This window comes from Artemia franciscana, chromosome 14 (assembly GCF_032884065.1).
Source record: "Artemia franciscana chromosome 14, ASM3288406v1, whole genome shotgun sequence".
In the NCBI taxonomy this organism is placed as follows: Eukaryota; Metazoa; Arthropoda; class Branchiopoda; order Anostraca; family Artemiidae; genus Artemia; species Artemia franciscana.
Window position 1 is genome coordinate 25,588,581 of NC_088876.1, and position 23,778 is coordinate 25,612,358.

Sequence of the window (23,778 nt, forward strand, 5' to 3'; positions counted from 1 at the left end):
CCAGGACAAAAGGAATGTTCGATTAGCAATCAACAAAGCACCGGGACACAGGGAGTATAAATGACGACCAGGACACAAGTAAAAAAAAAAAATTAACAAAACTAAAAAGAAGGTAAAAACTACAAAAAAACTAAAAAGAAAAAAAAACTAAAAACTAATAAAAAAACTAAAAAATCTAAAAATCTAAATAAACTAAAAAAGAAAAAAAAAGGAAAAAAATAAAGGAGAAAAACAAAACTAAAAAACGAATGTATATACAGACCGGTACACCGGGATACAAATGACGACCGGGACACAGGGAATATAAATAACGACCGGGACACAGGGACACAACTACAACGGGGACACCGGGGGAAACAGGGGGATATAAATGACGACCGGGACAAAAAAACTAAAAAGAAATAAAAACTAAAAACTAATAAAAAAAATTAAAAAATCTAAAAATCTAAATAAGCTAAAAAAGAAAAAAAAAGGAAAAAAATAAAGGAGAAAAACAAAACTAAAAAACGAATGTATATACAGACCGGGACACCGGGATACAAATGATGACCGGGACCCGGGACACAGGGAATATAAATGACGACCGGGACACAGGGACACAACTACAACGGGGACACCGGGGGAAACAGGGGGATAACCTGACAATCTATTTATATGCAAAGACAATGGGACAGCAAAGAATGTTGTATATTCGCAAGTTTTACGTAGTTAAAACCATATATATATATATATCTATATTCACAGGTGGGACATAGGGACACAACTACAATGGCGCGTAACTATTATGGCGCGTAACGACTTACGCGCGCGGGGGGGCTTGGGGGGGGCGCGAAGCGCCCCCACCAACTAGGTGTTGGGGTGGCGCGAAGCGCCACCCCAACAGCTAGTATATATATATATATATATATATGATATGAAAAGAGTTTTAGGGTAGGGCCTAGGCTGTCTTCAACCACTTTCGACTTATAAAAAATGACCAGTATTCTCAATTTCTGATAAAATGATCATCCCCCAAGTTTTTACGATCATTATGGGGAGGTCGTTAATGAGGAAGTGGCAGCCCACCGTCTATACAAAATATGTTCTGTTCATTTTAGGCTTAATGTTACTTCTTTACTTTCATAATGGCAGTGAGGACTAGGAATATTTCCAAGAATCAAGACGAATTAAATATTAATTTCTATCTCCACCCCTCCCCCTCCTGCCTCTTCCTTAGAACTAACTCTGAACAATAAAACGAGCAGAGAAACCTACTTTTGAGGTTTAACGCTCACGTCTACAAATGTTTGGAATTGTGTTTTGTTTTTGTTTTTTACCAAAGAAGGACCATGGATGTGTGATCACTTTCCAGATATAAAAAGGACCAGGTATCGAAAATGGTTCAGGGACTGGGGCTGTTTTATGTCTAATTACTTTCAATTGAAGAAAAGGACTAAGTCTCTCAATTTGTGATCGAATGAGCATCCTCCAAAGGGGGGTGGAGACTCAATAGGCGAGGGCTGGGTGTGACAATTGGTCAGCCCCTTTCTATAAGGATTATATTTTGCTCATTTTGCAGTGGGATGTTACTTTTTTTGGATTTATTTTTATAATAATACCGTGGACCAGAAATATTCCCTGAAAACAAGAGGGGTTGTATATTAATATACACCTCGACACCCTGTGCCTCTCCCTTAAAACTAATTCTGTCTTCAACTGATGGCTCAATGAGTGAGGCTCAATGAGAACGCGTTGATATTAAAATGCACTTTCTTAGGCATCTGCCTCCCTCCCTAACTACAGAACCATCAGAGAACTCTATTGCAGGTGTTTAAACCTCTAATCTATAAATGTTGGTAATTGTGTTTTTTTTTAACCAGAGAAAGATCATAAATGTGTGATCACTTTCACTTTTTATAAAATAAGACCAGATACCAAAATTGGTTCTTGGACAAGGGCTGCTTGGTCTTCACCTACTTTTGATTTAAAAAAAATGGACTAGAACTCTCAACTTCCAATCGAATGAGCATCTTCTGAAGTTTATGCGACTATGAGGGGAATTTCGAGATGATGAAGGGGCAGTTGCCCTTCTATACCACTACTACTACTAACAACACCATAGCACCAAGCTGTCTGAGGTTAACTCAGCTACGCACGCTCCTCCTCCATCCTATTCAAATCCTCCTTCTTTACACCCACCCAGGAACAAAACCTACTTTTTTTGTACATCCTACTGTTTGAAATAAGGTCAGTCAGCTGGGTACCCAAACATTCCATAGGCAATTTTTCTGGAAAATGTCTAACAGATCTTCGTCCGTTTTTGGAGCACTCATTCTTTAGAGCCATATTTGACCATTACCATCACTAGCTTTCAACATTCTAATCTTGGTTCGCAGTGTTATCTTCTTATTCTTCCAAACTTTTTTTCAACTGTGAAAAAACACCTCGAGCCTTGGCTATTCTATTTTAACATCTTCGCTGCTCCCACCGTCTCTACTACCAATACTACCAGGGTAAGTAAAGTTGTCTACCTGATCATTCTTTTCGCTACCCAACGTCACCTTTTCATCTTTACTTGTTCCTAACCTTAGCGACTTAGTCTTCTTAACATTGATTTTCAAGCCTCTACGGAATACGCCCTCCTATACCGAATGAAATCTGCTCATTCTAGGGTTTAATGTTATTCGATACTTTCATAATAACAGTATGAACCAGAAATATTCCAGAGAATCAATAGGATTAAGTATCAGTTTCTACTTCTACTCCAACCCCCCTCTGCCCCTTCCTTAGAACTAACTTTGTGTTTCCTGAAGCCTCAATGAGAGTTAGGATGTTTGGCCACCCTCTTATTCCTGAGGCTGAAGAGATTCTTATTGATCGTCAAGAAATTACAAGATTAGTCAAAGAAACTTCTGTCGTGTCTTCCCACATATTTTCATGTATTGTCGGAGGCTTGACTGACCTTGCTGTCGCCAGGCTTCCAAAGGTAAAGTCCCCCTATCGAAAAGTTTGGTCTGTTAGGCTTTTATAAATCCTGCATTTAAACAATGGATAAATTGCATAATTTACGTTCCTTAACCCGGTGCTGTTGGGGCCATGGGATCCCTGGAAGAGTAGCTATGTAACCTTTTGACTATTTTGAAGAAAATAACAATTGCTAAATTTTGACCATTGTTAAGAAAAGGGGGCATATGAAAAGGGCAAGGGAGGGGGCGGGGGTCAGTTGCCCTCCAATCTCTCTCCAACTCCCCCTCAACATACGTTAAATTTTTCAACCTAATATCTTCAGCCGTGGCTTAGATATTGCTGAATTCTCTATTCACAACCAACAAGGACTAAATGTGCTTTTATTGTGTCTGGCATCCGTTTCAGCATTTCTTTGAAATCCCAGCATAATACTCCAAACTTTTGGAGATCCTGAATCAAGTATACCCTATTTTCTTAATAAAACACATTATATGTTAACAATCAGCAACTTCCATGAGGTACAGCCCTCTCCCCGGGGCTTGAAGGGAAGATTTCAACCCTTGAGACATTGTTAGATTGGTCTTTGGATTATTTTCAACGAAATGGCTATCTTAAAGTTTTGATCAGATGCTTTTGGGGAGAAAACGGCATTGGAGGATGGTTCCCTCTAATCACTTTTGACTCTTAAAAAGGGCATTGGACCTTTTAATTTGCATTCGAATGAATCCCCTCCAAAGCATATACACCCAACCTTTCCATATGAAGTGCCTCTGGGAAAAAAATATATCAATCAGTATATACATGCTTGTCGTTTAGACATGCCGAGACCTGGCCTCGAAATTGGCTACATAGTTTTTTTTTTTTGTTTGTTTTTTTTACTGGCACATTGACATTTCTGACCACAAAAACGATCTAAATAGGTCATAAATTTAAGGAGGAATTCGTATTTTTCCCGGGGTGTTTGTATCGAACCTATGGTGACGCCAAAACATCAAGAAGAGGCTTACATTGTCTGCGGTTAGAAGACAAGTGACAATGAGAATCCGTATTTAGAAGCCTGTTGCTTAGCTGTGCTGGGGCCCGGTGGCAAAACTGTCGGCAACGCTGTAGCATTGCCTATGACTAAACCTTGCGTGTAGAACTTTTAGTTTCGCTTGTAATGAACGTTTAAAATTATCCAGGGCAAATTTTCGTGGAGGGCGGATGTTCTTTCAGTTTCTTTTTTTTTTTTTTTTTTTTTTTGTAGTCAAGAAGTTGATTGGGTAGTCCTGTTGAAGCAGTAAATAATACAAAAACAAATTGCCAAGATGTAGCAAAGGCTATGGAATTATATTTTGTACATTTATAAAAAGGCTTATCTAAGACAAGTTGTACAAAATCTGTTCGTGACTCGCCTCTTCGAAAGATAGAGCAAATGTAGACCTATAGACAGGAGATTCGCCCTCCGATCATTTTTGAATTTTAGAAAGGGCACTGGAACTTCTTAGTGCTGATGAAATTGATGCTGGAACTGATATCCAATTAAATGACCCCCTCCAAAGTTTATACGACTGAGCTTCCCATAAAAACCTTATATCTTAACAGTGGTTAACTTGCGTAGCTTAAAGCCCTTGTCCCAGTGCCTTGAAGGGGGGTTATCAATCCAGGTGGCATTATTATTTGGCTTTTGGACTCTTTTGAACAAAGTGCCTATTTTGATCAGTTAGTTTTGGGAAAAATGGCATGGGCGGTGGGGGAATGGTAGCCCTCCAATCACTTTTGACTCTTGAAAGGACATTTGTACTTCTAGTTTGCAATCGATTGAGCCCCCTCCAAAATTTATTGGATCACTCCTTCTCTGGGAACAAAAATATCTTCTTAGGAAGTTGAGGAACTTCTCTGGGAAGCTCCTTTTGGAAAAAAATACATGAATAAATAAAAGTACGTTGAAACCTTATGGCTGTTTACTATAGGCAACGCTCTAGCATTGCCTCCGACTTAAACATGTGAGTAGAATTTTCAATTTATCTTCTAATGAACGTCCGAAGTTATCCAGGGCATATTTTCCAAAAGAGGGGATGTTATAAGTAATGTGTTTTTTGGGGTAGCATGGAATTTTTTGGGATGTAGCCTGGATCTGTTTAAGCAGTAAATACTATAACAACAAATTGCCAAAGCCTAGAGGAAATTGTGTAGTTCTATTTTACACATTTAGCTCACCACAAAAGGAGAATACATAAAACCGTATAAAAAGGCTTATCAAAAAATAAACTGCCCAAAATCTGTTCGTGACTCGTTTCTTCGAAAATGAGAGCAAATCTTTCGAAGAAGCAAATCTTTCGATGTTCAGCAAAAACTGCATCAGATTAACGCTCAACTGATGTAAAATGACTGTAGACTTTCATAATTTTGTTACATGTATATTCACTTCTTAGCCGCTTTTGTAAAACCACCTTCGACACAAATCGAAATGAACCTCACAGCTTGTATTTTTTGCTCAGCAAATTTATACGTTTGAGACTCTGCAAGTTTATACAAACTAAAAACTCAAATTTATCATATGAACTGACGATCTCTTTTTATTTATAAAATATTATTTAGAAAATTCTATTCAATAAGGAAGTTCTAAGTAAGGGGTCTTTTACTCCCATGTCTTGACTGTTTTGTTAACTCCTATATTACTTAATGAAACGCGTCTAATTTTATGTTTTTCAAATTTCTTTAATTTGATCTTGTTGCAATTTCTATTGTTTACTGTAAATCTGTTCTCTGTTAATTTCGAGTAATTGAGTAAAACGTAAATACTCGAGAAAATTTGTCTTATAGACTGTTTCAGTCGGTTCCATAATCGTCTGAATTTTAAGTCAGAATAGGAGAAACGGTGTTTAGCAAAGATACCGTGAAGTTCCGAACTAACCTGCAATAAATAATATATTGTCTTACTAAACTGTGCCAATGGCTCAATTTCCTATATCAACGGTTTTTCGCTTGCACATCCTCTTCAAGTGTTGGAATAAAAACCCCGTCTAGTTTTGAAGATTTCTCTGTTTACTTTGGAAAAAGCAGGTATGGTCTAATAAATCATTTACTTTTTTATAGGAAGGGGTTGAACTCTTACGGGCTTACATTGTCACTTCTCCATCTCAGTTCTGTTCCTTAAAAGACAGTGAAGGTCGAAGTGCTCTTCATTATGCTCTAGAGTTAGCCAGTAATTTGTTGAATCCTCAGACCTGTGAAAGAGCTTTAATTGATGTGGGATTATTAGTCAATATTCTTGTTCAAACAACTGGTGATCAACTTGCTGAGCGGAAAGAGATACTTTTAAGGCTTGTGTTGAATAAGCTTTATATGTCAAAGAATTTCGACGTTAAACAGGTAATCATTCAGTGTTTTTGCTTCGAATCTCAATGAGCATGATTATAAGTTGCTTCGGCTGAACCAAGGATCAAGGTCAGCAAACAGGATATCTGATTGTCTGAATTAGTTAATTGGAAACTTACATAACTATATACAACTTTATTTTTTAATTTGAATATTATTTAATATTTAATTTGTATTAAAAAATATCTTTGTATATAGTTCTGCAATCTTGGGAAGTATTAGCCAAAAAAGAAACGAAAAAAAAGAAGATAAAAATCAGCAGAGAAATTCGGAAACATCTTTAAAATAGGGTTTATATGAACCACACCCAGTTTCATAATTAGTTGACCCAATAGTTATAAATTAAAAATTGGAAACCTTTGGTAGATTGAAAACACTTGACCAAAATGCAATTTGCATAGAATAAATAAAGAGTTTTTTCTATTAATTGGATTTTTTTCCACCAAGTTTCCCTATCTGAATCCTTATGCATTGTTTAAATCTATATTTCTGTATGCCCAAATTAAAGACAATGTATGATAACGCCAACAATTACGTTATATTCAAAATAATTTCCAGGCCTTTAACCTGAAATCTTTGAAAACACTTAAAATTAATTTAGGACTATTATATGCGCAAGATCCACGAAGTTGAATACTTTATTATATTAGTACATTGGAGAAAAGCACCTTTTAATGGAAATGGGTGCTGCTGTTTAAATGGAAATTAGGGAATGAGGGTGGGCACGCAATGGCCTTTTCTATAAAACTTCCAACTCATCTTGATGTTCTTAAGCACATACCCTCCCCCCTTCTCTCATTAATAAGTCTGTCCTTTAATAACAAGTGGCCATTTTAAACTTTTATCTTTCATCAGGCTTATTTATCTTCTTTGTCCGTGGATGTGCAAATAGGAAACGTTATTGCATTAATCAAGTAGCAATAAGTTTCTTCTTTTTTAGTTACATTGCTTTGGCGAAGTTCTTCAGTATGGAATAAATTCTAGTGACCAGCGATTAGTTGCAATCCAAGTGAATGATGATGATATTTTGTGTGAAGAAACCTCGGTTAGAACTCAAGCCCAGAAGAAAGAAACACACGTTGAACATACTCCAATATCGCTGCTAGTCAAAATCTTAAAACTCTTACTTTCCTTTATGCAATCAAAGCTAGAAGTGGATAGCTGGAGTGATGAGGCTAGTCATGATAAAGTGACACTTAAAGAGACAATATCTCTCTCTCTCTCTCTCTCTCTCCTCTCTCTCTCTCTCTCTCTCTCTCTCTCTCTCTCTCTCTCCTCTCTCTCCTCTCTCTCTCTCTCTCTCTCTCTCTCTCTCTCTATCTCTAATCCTTTCTTTCGTTATCTATATTTCTCTTTCTCTCTTTGTTTCCTTGTTAACATTGGTACGATATAAGTGCGGTAGCGAAGCCCACTTTGTTGTCTCCCTTTCTTGTTTTGTTTTTCTTTTTTTGTAAGTGAAAGCCTGACAAAACAAGGAGAGGATATTCACATGGAACTGTGAATATTTTAGCCAATTTTGGCACTCATTATGTTTTATCTTACTCTATCTTATTCTTCTCTATCTATACCCTTAAACCTAAAACTTAAAAAACACTTAGAGTGAAGGGATCGGGATGAAACTTGGTGGAAAAAATAATCACGAGTCCTAGATACATGATTGGCATAACCGGAACGGATCCGCTCTCTTTTGGGTAGTTGGGGGAGGGGTTAATTCTGAAAAATTAGAAAAAATGAGGTATTCTTAACTTACGAACGGGTTATCGGATCTCAATGAAATTTGATATTTAGAAGGATATCTTGTCTCAAAGCTCTGGTTTTAAATCCTGAGTGGATCTGGTGACGTTGGGGGAAGTTTGGGGTGGGGGAACCTAAAATCATGGAAAACGCATAGATTGGAGGGATCGGGATGAAACGTGGTGGGAAAAATAAGCAGAAGTCTTACATACGTGATTTATATAATTGGAACGGATCCGATCTATTGGGGGGGGGGGGGGGGTTAATTCTGAAAAATAAGAAAAAATTACGTATTTTTAACTTACGAAGGAGTGATCGGATCTTCATGAAACTTCATATTTAGAAGGAACTCTAACTCAGATCTCGTATTTTAAATCTCAACCGGATCAAGCGTAATTGTGGGGGGGGGGCGGAAATCTTAGAAAATACTTAAAGCGGTGAGATCAGGATGAAACTGGATGGGAAGAATAAAACCTGTCTAAGATACGTGACTGAAATAACCGGACCGGATCTGCTCTCTTTGGTGGAATTGGAGGGGGGGGGGTAATTTGGAAAATTGAGGTATTTGTAACTTACGAAAGGGTGACCAGATCTTAATGAAATCTGATATTTAGAAGGATCTTGTGCTTTAAAGTTCTTATTTTAAATTCCGACCAGATCCTGTGACGTTGGGGGGAGTTGATAGGGGAAACCGGAATTCTTGGAAAACGTGAAAATTGGGGTATTTTTATCTTACGAATAGATGATCGGATCTTAATGAAATTTGATTTTTAGAAAGAATTCATGTCTCAGAGCTCTTAGTTCAAATCCCGACCAGATCGTTTGACATTTGGGGGAGTTGGAGGGGGAAATCTTGGAAAAACACTTGGAGTGTAGGAATTGGGATGAAGCTTGGTGGATAGAATAAACAAATGTCCTTGATACGTGATTGACAGAATCGTACTGCATTCGCTCTCTTTGGGGGAGTTGGGGGGAGGAGTTCAGTGATTTGGCGAGTTTCGTGCTTCTGGACGAGCTAGGACGATTAAAATTGATAGGCGTGTCAGGGAGCTGAACAATTTGACTTGATAAAGTCGTTTTCCCCAGATTCGACCATCTGGGGGGCTAAAGGGAGAGGAAAAATTAGAAAAAATTAGGTATTTATAACTTACGAGTGGGTGATCGAATCTTAATGAATTTTGATATTTAGAAGGACATCGTAACTAGAGAGACCAGTAGAGAGAGCAATGCAATATGTAGAGAGATCAGTATTAAAGAGAATCTAGTCTAAACATTGATACAAAAGACTTCTTATATTCATAATCTGCTAAACATAAAACTACCAATGTACTTGAAGGGATTAAATTAAGCCCAAAGCTTTTTTGCATGGTCCCGAATCAAGTCAGGACCTTTAAACCCTTTAAACTACAAATATTTTGAAAAATTTTTCTTTTTTAATGGCTGTATTGACCCCATCTATATGTGATAATGAATAAGAATATTAGTGCAGTAAAGCCCTTTTTGAAGTCCTCGCTCCCTCTCCATTTCCTTTTGTAGTTATAATGGACAATGTGTTAAGACAAAAGTCTGGATATGGTGTAAAAGTAAGCAATAAGCAACTCTTATTTGCATTTCGTGGATGACGTAGTCTTACTAGAAAATTCTCAACAGAGGCTATGGCAGCTACTTGACGCAATTATAGAAAATTTAGAAAAAGTCAGCCTAATCATTAACGTTGACATATCAAAGAGCATGCCCGTCATAAGCTCACCATTTGTTCTGCACCACAAGAATACAAATCTAGAACAGGGGAAGGATTTGAAATACCTGGGTAGCTGAATCGATTGTGATGGTGATTTAATGAGTGAGACTAAACTCTGAATTGGCAAGTCAACCGGAGCTTTGAATAGACTAAAGCCTATTTGGAGGAGAACCAAATATTTTTTGCGGTTGATGTTACGTCCCTTCAATATCTATGTGCTCTTCATACTTCTCTATGCTAGTTAGTTCTGGAAATTGAATCAACAGCTCGAAAACAGAATTCTTGCATTCTTATATATGTGCTTAAGGGAATTTTAAATATAAGCTGGCAAAAGAGAGTTACTAGCTCTGAAATTTGTAGTAGCACTGAAAAGCCTCTCATTACTGCTGTTCTAAGGAAGAAGGGATGGACATATTTAGGGCATCTTGGGCAGCTTACGACTGGAAACCAGGCAACAGAAGAAGATGAGACCGTGTAAAGAACTCTTTGCGGCGAAGTTTTGACCGAGATCTGAGGATGGCTGAAACTTTGTTAGTGCCTGAATGGAAAGATGTTACCCCTAAACCATCACTTCGGGACGAGTGGAGAGGCCTCGTCGACGCCCTATGTGCCACTAATGGTGCCAGAGGAACTAAGTTCTAGGTAAGGTCCCAGTGGCCTTGCAAGCTCCTTTATATTGTTGCTTTGGTAACTTAAATGGCTTTAGAGTGTATGAAGGTATAATACTTATGTATTCATAGAAGGTATGCATTAGACTATGTAAAGGTATCTAAAAAGAGGTATTGTGGTGCTTCAGACGTAAAACAGGCAAAATTTGCCTTTTATTTCTGTACATATTGGCAACTTACCATAAAAGATAGCATTAAATAGCCAAAAAGCTGAGAAATCAGGTGGCAGTAGTTATTTAGGCCATTGCAACATATGTATTAACAAGGTTTGTATGGGTGTTACTATTGTTTTGTGATGATAAGATCTGCAGCACTGTCTCAGTGCAAGTAAATCAACTGCAGAAAAGAGTTGAAACTTCTTTTTAAAATGTTTGAAAACCTCTTTTGAAGACAGTTGAAATCTATCTTCAAAATATTCGATACTAAATGTTCTACTGATGGCTGATGTTCCCAACTTATCATGATTTGTAAATAATATATTATTTAAGAATTAACGACGCTTCTTGACTACTATGGTCCCTGCGTCTGCCCTGGAGTGCATTCCTGCAGCGTGATTCGATCTCTGGGTCCCGTATTACCAAGCTAAGGTCAAATCCACTGCGCCACCACAGGACTTGTAAATAATATATGGAACTGAGTCAATTGTATTCAAATTCATTGCGTCGTCTTCATGCTATGGTAACCATAGAATATTTTTATTTTTCAGGAGAGTGGGCATGAAAGCGAAATAGGTGGGGATGCTAGTGAAAATTTCGAAAGTGAAGTAGTTGACTTGTCTACTCTCCTAAAAGAAGAAGATTGCAACGATTTGGGTAAGAATTTCTATGTTCACAATACATTATTTTTTCCATGCTTGAAAAAAAAGTTCTTATTGTCTTGACGAAAATTAATGGGATTATCTTGACATTTTTTTTTTCAAAAATAAGCTACAGCACTTATAAGAGCCTCATATTGGGCAGATAACACTGAACAAATGATTGGGAATAAAATTCACTATTTTGTCTCCTCTTAGATAACTTTGAAGACCACACTGCCTTTGCATGACGAAAGGGATGGAAATGCAGTTGAAAGACGAAAGGTATTATTTTGGAAAACTAGAAAAAATTTCTAGAATTTTCTAACGATATTCTGAAAACAACAGAAAAGAAGGATGTTTTTTGATCTTTACCATATGTTCCAGGGCAGACTGAAAAACTTAAAAGAATTTTACAAAATAATGGTGTAAAGGTAGCTTTAAGAGGTAGTAATAATTTGGCTAGTTTTTTAAATTCTGGAAAGGATCGAACTTCTGTAGAGCAACAAAGTGGGGCTTATAAAATTCCTTGTACTTGTGGAAGCTTTTATATGGGACGTACTAACTAGAATTTAAAAATGAGATTGCTACAACATCATAATTCTATTTCATCGTCCTTAAAGCAAAATTCCAAACCTGAAGATTCCTCGTCGGCTATATCGGGGGAGACCCTCCAACAGATTGACTCTGTGGAGTGACATCCTAGTTTGGCATTGTGGAGTGACATGAGAGGTGTGGCATAAGTGGGAGATGGTAGCATCAGCAATGAAGGGGGGGGGGGCAATTAATGCCAGGTTTTTCTTCCCACTCAATTGGACTGTCTTGGCTTTTCTACAATTAGCCATGACTTGATGCCCACAACTATTCCATTTTAATTCAAAAATCAATAATTATCCAAATCATTTTACTTTGTTTGAAAATGTTTCTTTGATTTCTAGGGACCAAGGTTTAAAGCAAATTTTCAGGGAAACAATCGAAATAAAAAAAAATTGTTCAAGAATAATTCCATAAACAGATATGCAGGTGAATTTGGACTGAATTCAATTTATGATAATTTACTGAAGTCAAAGAAAGTAAATTTCATTTCACCTAAGAGCTATGACCTCTGCCCACCTGATATGTCAGATAAATCTAATGAGCTGGAACCAAAAAGGTCAAGGACATTTGCTTCCGCTGTTCAATAGAAAAAAATAAGAGTAATAAACTATATGTAATTAGTTTATTGGGTATAAATTTTGTTTGTTTTTATTGATGTCTTTTAGTTTTACTGCTGATGATGATGTGCCAAAATAAAACCTCATTATTCAATTGCAAAATCAGGTATTTATTATTTTGTTTGTTTTATCCCCATTAAAATCACTGTTCTTGACACTTCAAAAGCTTAATCGTTCTGCCAATTGGTTTTTGAAAAGTGAGATAAGCTAAAAAAGTTACCTTTTAAGCTAAAAAAAAAAACAAGTCAAAACACTGTTTTTCATGGCCGGATCAATTGTTCAAAACGACTTGCGTTTGCGTTTTGAGGGAGTACCACAATCCATCATATAGGGCTTGAACTCTTTAAAAATGTAACAATATTTGTAACCAAAAAAAAAAAAAAAAAAAAAAGGTCAAAACTGACAAGTGAGAAAAAATGCCATTTCTAATAGATTCAGGGAGGTAACTATTATCTTAATTAGTCTTAATAGTAAAATTTTATTTTGACAATCATTTCAAGTGAATTTTTAAAAATTACCCAATCCTCCTAAAAAAATGGAGTCAGATCAAAACAAAAGGTACACCATTGAAATCACCATGGTCCCTATTCAGCAAACTTACAGTCCCCTAGCTTGAACAATAAGGAAATTCTTTTTTTTCAGGGTTAGTACTGATGAATTCTTTTTTTTTCTATTTTTCTTCTTCGCCGCTTGCAGGCCACTGGAACATCATAGAGTGCTGTTTAAGGGCTTATCTAAAGAAATTGCCCATATCTTCGTGCTTTTGTAAATAACAAAATAAAATGTTGGAAAAGAAAATCATTTTTTGACAAAAGATTGCATCTTTGTATACAAGATGATGAAGGACATCATAATCGTAGGTTGCGACAATAAATGACGTTATAGTACAATCATATGATGACGTAAGTTGTAATTGGGGTTTGTTGTTTACTAAGAAAAATTGGAAAAAATTTTCCTCTGCATGATATACAATTATGGTTATGTGTGCTTTTTGGCTAAATTTTTCACGAAAACGGCTTGATAGCTTGTTGTGAAAGTTGGCGTGCTAAACTTTTCTGGCCTGAAGAACGATGCAGATGGGCCACAACTGTGTGAAGATTTGGCTCGAGACTATGTTTTGTTAAAATAATTTTCATGGGGAAGACGTCAGATGTATCCCTGTGTGCAGTTTAAGAGCACTGGTATCCTATTACTTTGAGCCCACAGTACCCCATTATTCCTACGACACACATGATGTTTTCATTCTTGAAATTCTCGAAAACACGCCAAGAAACTCGGAAACCAGGATGCATATTTTTACGATGATGCCAAAAAAGGTTTGAGCAACTCCAATAGTATATCGGAGCATGGGCTGCCACGGTATCTGTATTTCAAAAGACCAGAAGTGAGGGCTGTCACATTTGATAAAATCAATGAATTTCATGGCATGTTTCCGATAATTTCAAGTACGATGTGCTACCTTGTATTGCGTAATCATTCATGTTGTCAATTAAACAATACAATACAGTAATATAACTGCCCTAAAAACCGTAAAACGGTTAGCCAATGACTTCTGTGATAAATTTCCTATCTCGGAATATAAATGGCTCTTTCGCGAATAAACTACCAGTGCTAACCAGGCTGCTTGCGTAATATGATGTTATATGTATACAAGAGCATTTTTTGTCAAAGTGTAGTACAAATATAATGAGATTAGATGGTGAAACTTCTTGCTGCGTTCCCGCAAAAATACTTAATACCTGAGGGAAGTCCTTCGGAGGCTTAGGGATCCTTGTTTCATCGTCACTTAGGTCTAGTCTGTTTGAGGCAAGTGATCATTATTTAGCCATTCGAGTTGAGATTTCTGTCTCTGTATATGTTTATTTACCAACACATTATAACAATGATGAATCTGAGCGACTATTTGCCCTGTCGTGTGATAAATTAGGATCGTGTTTAGAAAAAATAAAGCGTTTAGGGCTTCACTGTGCAGTTGTAGGGTTTTTGATTGCGATTTAAGTGAAGTAGGTTCCAAACTATCTATGAGAACTAGTCTGATTAAGGCCTTTTTGGAGTTTTTTTATGGCAAATTCTGTCGGTCCTGGTTTTGCTACTTTAGGCACTTCCAGGTGAGCTAGGACGATGAAATTTGGCAGGCGTATCAGGGACCGAACCTGATTTAATTATAAATATTTGTTTTCCCAATTTGACCATCTGGGGGGGGGGGGAGTCCTGGGCCCGTTAATTTGAAAAAAATAGAAAAATTGAAGTACTTTTAACTTACGAACGGTTGATCAGATCTTAATGAAATTTGATGTTTGGAAGGATATCGTGTCTCAGAGCTATTATTTTAAATCCCGACCTGATCTGGTGACATTGGGGGGGGGGGATTTGGAAGGGGGAAACATAATATCTTGGAAAACACTTAGTGTTGAGGGATCGGGATGAAACTTGGTGGAAAAATAATCACAAGTCCTAGATATATGATTGACATAACCGGAACGGATCCGCTCTCTTTGGGGTAGTTGGGGGGGGGGGGGTTAATTCTGAAAAATTAAAAAAAATGAGGTATTTTTAACGTACGAACGGGTGATCGGATCTCAATAAAATTTGATATTTAGAAGGATATCGTGTCTCAAAGCTCTTATTTTAAATCCCGACTGGATCTGGTGACATTGGTGGGAGTTTGGGGTGGGGGAACCTAAAATCATGGAAAACGCTTAGATTGGAGGGATCGGGATGAAACTTGGTGGGAAAAATATGCAAAAATCTTAGATACGTGATTTATATAATTGGAAAGATCCGCTTTATTGGGGGGGGGGTTAATTCTGAAAAATTAGAAAAAATGACGTATTTTTAACTTAAGAAGGAGTGATCGGATCTTCATGAAACTTCATATTTAGAAGGAACTCGTAACTCAGATCTCTTATTTTGAGTCTCAACCAGATCCAACGTCATTGGTGGGGTAATTTTGAAAATTTAGGTGTTTGTAACTTACGAAAGGGTGACCAGATCTTAATGAAATTTGATATTTAGAAGGATCTTGTGCTTTAAAGCTCTAATTTTAACTTCCGACCAGATCCGACTTTATGAAATTTATGGGGGTTTTCGGTAGTTCGAATTATTCTTATTTTTTTTTTACTCTTAGGCCCTCACATGTGCTGTTTTGGGATAACAACTGAATCCACAACATTTTTTTTATCTTCCAAGTAGTTTTCCATAGATTTTATGAAATCTATAGCTTTTTGGGTGTTACAATTATTATTTTTTTGACTAATTTTTTTTCTCGAGATTAGAATGATTACGCAATACCAGATAACGCATCATTTTTCCAAGTAGTTTTCCATTGATTTTATGAAATCTATAGCTTTTTGGGTGTTAAAATTATTATTTTTTTGACTAATTTTTTTTTCTCGAGATTAGAATGATTAAGCAATACCAGATAACGCATCATTTTTGGAAACATACCAATAAATTCTAACTAAAAATAGTAAAAATAATTCTAGGTCCTAAAACAACAACATAAATTCCATAAAATCAATGGAAATTTCTAAGAAGCTAAAAATTCTGTTGACTCAGTTTTTTTTCAAAAGACCCGATGTGAGGGCTGTCACAGGATGTATTATATGGTTTCACGGATAATATGAATGATTACGCAATATCAGATGGTGTATCATCATTCTATAAATTCTCAGTGCTCCAAGTCCCTAATAAATAATAATTTTAAGTCTCAAAAGAATTATAGATTTCATACAAACAATAGAAAACTGCTTGAAAGCTAAAAATAATTTTGACTCAGTTATTATCTCAAAAGACCAGATGTAAGGGCTGTAACAGGATGTATCGTATTGTTTCACTGACATCATGAATGATTACGCAATGAGAAATATCAAATCATTCTTGAAATTCTCGGAAACATGCCATGAACAAAATGAATGATTGCACAATACCATATAGCGAATCATTCTTGAAATTCTAGGAAATCAGGGTGCATATTCTTGGAATGATGCCAAAATAGGTGTTAGCAACTCAGAAAGTATATCAGAGTTTGGGCTGCAACAGTATCTATGTATCGAAACACCAGGTGTTGGGGCTTTCATATGATGTATTGTATTGTTTCACTGATAACATGAATAATTTCGTAATACCGGATAACGCACAATTCTTGAATTTCTTGGGAACATAACAAGAAATTTCTCAGCGTCCTAAAATAATTTTAAGCTCGCTAAAAAATTCCAAATCCAAAAAAGTCCCCAAAAACCCCATAAATTTCATAAAATCAATGGGAAACTGTTTAGAAGCTAAAAGTGTTGTTGACTCAGTTGTTATCTCAAATGACCAGATCAGGCACGTACACGGGATTTTTTTTTAGGGGGGGGGGGCAAAACCTTCAAAACAGCAGATATAAAGTAGCACATTTTTAGTAATGCAAAAAGCACGTATATCGGAAAATACAGATTAACTTTAATCTGTAGTATTGTAGTGGATTAGGGGAAGAAGACTGAAGCCTCAAAAGTATGTTTTAGGCTCGGGTTATGTTCTTAACGATTTAGAACCAGTGATTAATCTATTATATCCCACTGAAAGGGAAATTTTAGGGATAACAGTGCAATATGGGTGCTTGGGGGGGGGTTGTTCTTCTATTGCAAAAACGTAGATTTTAATGAAAAATGATTGTTTCCAAAATTGATCCATTAAAATCTATACTTTATCCTGAAAAGGGGGGATAAACGCCCTAATATCGAGGATAATTCTATTTTGCTGTGGAAAGCAAACTCTCTTTACAAAAGAAAAATAACAGTACAATTGCTAATTACTTCAAAGAGGGTAAAAAGTTAGACAGAAAATGGGTTAATTATTTGGCAGTGACTTGACCGGATAATTGCATGCTGTAAAATCCTCCAAAAAAGGCTTCACACATGTATCTAGATTCTTTGTAAATGTCCTACTTTTGCCAGAAATCAGAAGAAACCATGGGGAAGTTAAACATTTCAAAAAATGTCGTGGGAGGAGGCCCGAAGGTTCCCCCCTGCGTACACGCCAGGACCATATTTGAGGACTGTCACGGGATGTTTTGTATTGTTTCAGTGACAAGATGAATGATTACACACAATACCAGATAACGCATCATTTTTTAAATTTTCAGAAACATACTAAGAAATTCTAGGAAATCAAGATGCATATTCTTGAAATGATGTTAAAAAAGGTGTTAGTAACTCCAGTGATACATCAGAGTGTGGGGTGCAACAGTATCTGTGTGAAAAGACCAGATGTGAGAGCTGTCACAGGATGTATTTCATTGTTTCAATAACAACCTGAACAAATATGCAATACCAGATAACGTATCATTCTTGAAATTCTCGGGAATATACCAGGAAATTCTCATTGTCCCAAGATAATTCTAAGTCCCAAAAAATTCCAAAAATTATAAAAATAATTTAAAGTCCCAAGAAAATTCTAAGTCCAAAAACATTCTGTTCAAAAAAAATTGTTTTGAATAAAAAGTTGAAAATTTTCAAAGTTAAAGAAAAAAAATAAATGAAAAATAATAATATTAAATTCAAAAAAATTGGGATGGGGTGGCATTGGGCCCTAGAGGGGGAGTTTGGATCCTGATGGGGGGCATTGCGTCTTTGATGGGGACGTGGGGACCCAAACTCGTGCGCAAATCTGGTAATGGAAAACAGATGTGCTCAGGGCCATTAAATTGCAATAATGATGTCTGGCCGGTTTTATTCATAATCAATTATCAATAATCGGTTCGATACGATTAGAGTACAAAAAGATCTGATCCAACTGCATATTTATATCCTTATTAAAACTTCGTTTATTAGACATCATGTCACTCCAACCTTACTTCAATTATTGAACAAAAAACTTGGCAAAAGAAACTCGGATAAAAATGCTTCCAGAAATTTCCTTATCAACGGAAAATCGATATAATATCATGGATGTCGTAGGAATGATGGGTTAATGTGCGCTTAAAGTAATAGGATACCTGTGCGCTTAATCTGCCTAGAGGGATGCTTCTGACGTCATATTTACAGGCATTTATAGTGTAACTTACAGGCAGTTGAGTTGTAACTTGATTCCAATTAATTCGTTCAGGGGTGAGGGAGCTTGACTATCAAGTACAATTTGTGTAATCCCGAATTTAACCAATAAGGGTCACCTGAATTTTGATGAGATTAAGCAAAGTTCTTGTTTTCCAAGGGTGCCCCAAGAAGAAGCAATCAATACTGTAAAAAGAAATTGTCCCATTGCATGAAATGGAAAAGCTTTTTTCGTAAATCTCGAAGGAATCCTAAACAACATCTTATCTTTGAAAACATAGACAATACAGTCTATAAAAGTCACTGAGCAAGGTGGAAAAGCCTGATTCCCGCCACAATTATAGGCCATGGGAGGACAGAAAATTCGAGAGCCAAAATGTGTAGTATTCAATTTACTTTTAATTTTGTATCTTTGATCTGTTACTTTCTGTGACTCAACTTTTGACAAGAGTCTATCCATATATGGCCAAACAAGTCTGTATTGTTTGGTATTAATTTTATTACATATTTCGGATATTGAATGCCATTTAATATCGGTGATCTCATGCTTCGACTTTGGTTTAAAGTTTGTTTCTTCATTCACGTCATAAATTATAAACAGCTTGTAATAGCGGCTATAACTGATCTGTTCGCCCTAGTCGATATATCGGCTTAAGTCAGTGCGGCGCCTGTTACAGCGATATCCGTTTTCCTCAAAAACTTCACGGACAGCGCAATCTAGTTCACTTTCGTTTTCTTCTATCTTTCCCTTTGGGAAACTCCATACAGAGTTAGATCTGAAAACTTTGACAAGCAGGACCTTATCATACCTTTTATTTACTTGTATTCATCCGTATGTCGGTATTAATCGGCAATATTTTTGCCACTCTTTATAGATTGTGTCAACATTAGTAATGTCTTTCCTTATAAATTCCACTTTGTTGAATACGTACCGCATGAACTTCTTATATTTTAATTTTCTCAGCCATATCAAATATGGCGAATTATCTTCCTTGTTTGGCGAATCAAAAAGAGCCCAGTTTACTAACTGAATTTGTTTACATACTTTGTTTAGATTCTTGGTATCTTTTTCTGGCATACTAAATATATATTTTTCTAGCAAATGGTTGAAACCTTCATTCGACATTCTACCGCGGCAATCTCAACGCTAAACGAGAATTGCTTCTTTTGGGAGAAAATTTCTTAATTCTTGTAATTGGTACTTGATTAGAACGCTTAATAATCTGACCCTCGTCCGGAGCAAAAAAAAAAAAGAATACAAGACAAGCAGTCCTTATCAAACAACAAGAGAGTAGACAGAAGAAGATCCAAAAATCAAAAGAATTTTGTGAAATGGTTTTTCAAACGACAAGTATTTCTATTTTGAAATTCTTATAATAAAGAATGTTAAGGTTTTAAAATTTATTATTTTGTTTTATTTACTCTCTTTCTGGGATTTCTACAAGAGTAAGGCCTTCGAGTCTGACCATTTTAGAATTTTGAGACCTTGGCCATTTGTTGTGTAATTTCTTATGTTTTCCCTGTAGATCGGAATTCCTTGGTACTTTCATAGAGTTGTTCTCCAAAAAAAAAATCCTGCTCATGTGCCTGGGTTTTGTCTTGTTTTCTTTTCATTTCATGTTCTTTTTTGTCCTTCTTAGGTTAGACCTTTGGAACCAAGTTTGAAGTGTTCAGCGTTCTTTGCAATGGATAGAGAAGGCTATCCAAATATCCGACTTGGAAAACATTTGCTAGTATAGTTTTGTACCTGTAATTTCACACTCCTAATTTAATTGCCGAGTGGTTAGCGTACCAAACTTTAAATCATGGGTTCAGGTGTTCGAGTCCTGGTGTCGCTGGTTAAATGGTTTAGAACGGGGGTCAGTGATGTGACTGTAAGCACAGCTAGGGTCGACCCAGCTCTAAATGGGCATCTGAAGAAATCTAGGGGTAAAACACTGGAAGCATCGGATGATTTTTCCCCAATCACGCATTCTTGCCCAGCCGAAAGCATCGAATCAGGAGATTTTCACCTGCGCAGCACAGACCATTGGTCAGCATGCGGAACTTCTGAAACTTGCTAAGGAAAACTTGTCGAAAATAAAGAATTGCCGAACACTTGTTGCAGTGTTTGATGCTTGTTGAAACATGATAAACTTGTTAAGGGGGCTAGGAGGTGGAGTGTATAAGATTGGGGATTGTAATCGTCCGGTTAAGAGTTTTTTACCCTGTGAATTATAATGCTACTGTTTTTATGTTTCCAAGTCTTTCGATTTGGAAATAAAAACGTATCGTAAAGTGCCATTTTCAGTATTGTGTTGCACTCATAGATGCCTGTACCATGACGAATATTTTCAAAAATAAATAAAAGAGCTCATGATATGGCGATTTCCTTCCAAATAAGCCTTCTCCAAAAATTCTACAACGGTTCGCAACAGTGTAAAAGGATCATCAGCTTATGTTGATTGAGTATAGATTAAAGGAAAAAAGAATAGATAAACAGATATGTATATAGTTGCCAGAATTAAAAAAAGATTTGGACCTAGATAGGTTTGATTCCTGTCAGGGTGGGCGGAGGAGTTTAACCGTGTTGGATCAGTCATGATTTTCAGAGATTACCGCTAACCCAACTATTTTGTATTAAACGTTTCTTCGGTGTTCCTTTCTTTTGGCTTCCCCTCAGTATATGGATAGTTTAAAGAGTCATGAATAGATTGTCTCTTGATTCAATGTAATCCTGATTCTTGCTTTAAAAAATTACCGTCACAGTTTTCTTCCGTTTTAAAAACAACTTTTTTATATATTAAATTTATAAAGTTGTAATCCTGCAAAGTCTCTTTCTAAAATTGTATAATAGATTGTGTTTTTAAGTGTGTTCTTTTTAATATGTTCAATGTAGAACCACATGAAAAAGAGGGGCTATAGGTCTGTTTAAAAATAACTTTTGAACGATTTCCTTCTTTAAACAGCTAATTTTATTTGAAAAAAAAAATACAGAACGTTTTTGCTGCATCTGCTAAGAAAACCCCCAAGGATTTTCATTGAAGTTAATGTATGCCACTGTTTTGTTCATAGAAGGTAAATGTAAAGGCCTGTTTCTGGAAGTTACCTCAAATAACTTCATTTCTTCTTTGTTTTAGGTTTTCTTCTTTGTTTTAGATTTTTCTTTTTTTAATGCTTGGATACAATTCTTATTTTTACCACCAATAATAATTTACCTTTGTCATAAATTCTTTGTCATGAGCACGATCGGTTATTTTATGTTTATTGCGTCTGGTCATTTTCTAATTTTTATGCTAGTTTTATGTTAGTGTTTTATCTTAGTTCAATTTTTATGTTAGTTCAAAGTGAAGGACAGTTTGCATTATTACCCCGATATGAGGGGTGTTGAATTAGCTTAAGCTTTCACTTTGTTTAGCAAATTGGGTAGAAACTTATGATCTGATTCCTTAAATGCAGGATTTTCCTGTGTTCATTGGTAAAATTACAAACTTAAACTAATAATTTGCAAAAAAAGAAAAAAAAAAGAAAAAAATAATAGCACTTGCAAGATCTATGTATCACCAATGGTGCTGTGCTGCCAAATAAGAGAATTCTTGAATAACAGCCAAAATAAATGGACAGAATTATCTCTGCCATCAAGTATAGGTAGCTTTTCTTCAATTGTTACTCATTTGCAATATGTTGTTTGTTCAATAGGATCTGGAAATTTGCCAAGTTGATAAGGCCATCCTCTGGTTTTCATGGATGCAATTATTTTTTTCTTAAAACATTTCTTTTGTTTTGGGTGAGACGATTTGGATATCCTCTTGGAATTCCTTAAGAGGGGATGTAATCGTAAGAAGTTTGTCTTTTTGCCCGTTTAATTGTTAAGTACAACTGCCAAGTTCTCTCATCTCTTTTATTTTTTTGATTTTCTTGCACTTAATGCAAACAGGCCAAAAATCAGCTTTTAAGTAATTAGCCAATCACATTCAAAAGAAATTAGTTTGGGTTGTCCTTCTACAAAAACAAATAAAGATCCCTGTAGGACAAACTTCTTGCTGCACAAGCTCCCCGCTCCCTCCCCCCCCCAAGAAATGTATTTTATGCAAGGGAAGCAAAAACATCGTCTTCGGGCAAGCTTATAATTGTTTCTCTTCCTTTTTTGGTACCTGAGAAGAGTGTCGAAAAACGATACCATTTACTGTTGAACTGTTAGTTCTTCTAATTTACTGCTCACCTTGTTATTACATTCTTTTGTTTCATTTCTTATAATCTTTATTTACATAGTTTTGCATCGTATGTCATCGTGTGTCAAACCACAGGCTTGTAGGAACCGGACCTAGACAATTATTTTTTATAACTTTTGTTTTCTTTTCAGCTTCTGTTTGTTTCTACGCTGAAGTATTGCAACATCCTCTATATTCTGTAAATTTATGTGTATATCTCAAGGGATTTATTTCGCAGTTCGTTGCTCAAGGTGTTTTTGAGACCTCTTTCCGACCTTATTTGAACAAAGCTGAAAAAAAGACTCTCCGTCTTTTAGGGATTAATGTCTAAGATCTGTTAATTTATACTATGTCATTAAAATTGTGACGTTTTCCCATTTTGCTTTTTTAGCACAGAAGATTTAGGCTTCCAGTCCAAAAGCTCAAACATTTCTGTATCGTCATGGTTACAGCAATAGCTGCAATCGTGTAAAGAGTGAACGATAGCCCACAGTAGTTGAAAATTAAGAAACGTGTTTTTGGAAGTCCGAATAATTCTATCTAAATAATGTTTGCTGCCTAAGGGCATCCTTGTAAAGAGTGAACCCTAGACTATAGTAACTAAAAGTTTGTTTCGTAGAGGACTTAAATCTTTCTTATTTTTATAACAAAGATGTGTTAGTTTTATGTTCCCCTAATATGATCGTATATATATATATATATATATATATATATATATATATATATATATATATATATATATATATATATATATATATATATATATATATATATATATATACTAGCTGTTGGGGTGGCGCTTCGCGCCCCCCCCCCCAAGCCCCCCCGCGCGCGTAAGTCGTTACGCGCCATATTAGTTACGCGCCATTGTAGTTGTGTCCCTTTGTCCCACCTGTGAATAGAGATAGATATAAATATATGTTTTTAACTACGTAAAACATGCGAATATACAACATTCTTCGCTGTCCCATTGTCTGTGCATATAAATAGATTGTCAGGTTTACTGACTCTTGAACATGCAACATATAATTGTCCATGGGAAAAACAATCCGTATTCAGATCTATACCTCATTATTCTAATGATGTGTCCCTGTGTCCCG

The 23,778-nt window shown here is 36.1% G+C and overlaps 2 protein-coding genes across 3 annotated transcripts in view; both read left to right on the top strand.

The window, feature by feature from the left end:
• Positions 1–23,778, top strand: part of LOC136035497 (importin-9-like) — an 82,823-nt gene that overhangs the window by 18,122 nt on the left and 40,923 nt on the right. For both annotated transcript variants that reach the window (XM_065717326.1, XM_065717327.1), the window contains exon 4: positions 6,025–6,300. In XM_065717326.1, coding sequence (XP_065573398.1) covers positions 6,025–6,300 — 276 coding nt within the window. The remainder of the gene's footprint in view (positions 1–6,024; positions 6,301–23,778) is intronic.
• Positions 6,818–23,051, top strand: LOC136035849 (uncharacterized). Its single transcript, XM_065717808.1, has 4 exons — positions 6,818–6,841; positions 7,247–7,495; positions 11,156–11,261; positions 22,831–23,051. Exons 1-4 carry the CDS (start codon positions 6,818–6,820, stop codon positions 23,007–23,009), a joined length of 558 nt encoding a protein of 185 aa, XP_065573880.1. The 3' UTR covers positions 23,010–23,051.

Bases quoted from the DNA above. Each gene is read 5' to 3' on its own strand.
- LOC136035849 (XM_065717808.1), top strand. From the start codon at position 6,818: ATGTATGATAACGCCAACAATTAC. The intron at 6,842-7,246 runs GTTATATTCAAA...CTTCTTTTTTAG, and splicing joins ATGATAACGCCAACAATTAC to TTACATTGCTTTGGCGAAGT. The intron at 7,496-11,155 runs GTGACACTTAAA...TTTATTTTTCAG, and splicing joins ATGAGGCTAGTCATGATAAA to GAGAGTGGGCATGAAAGCGA.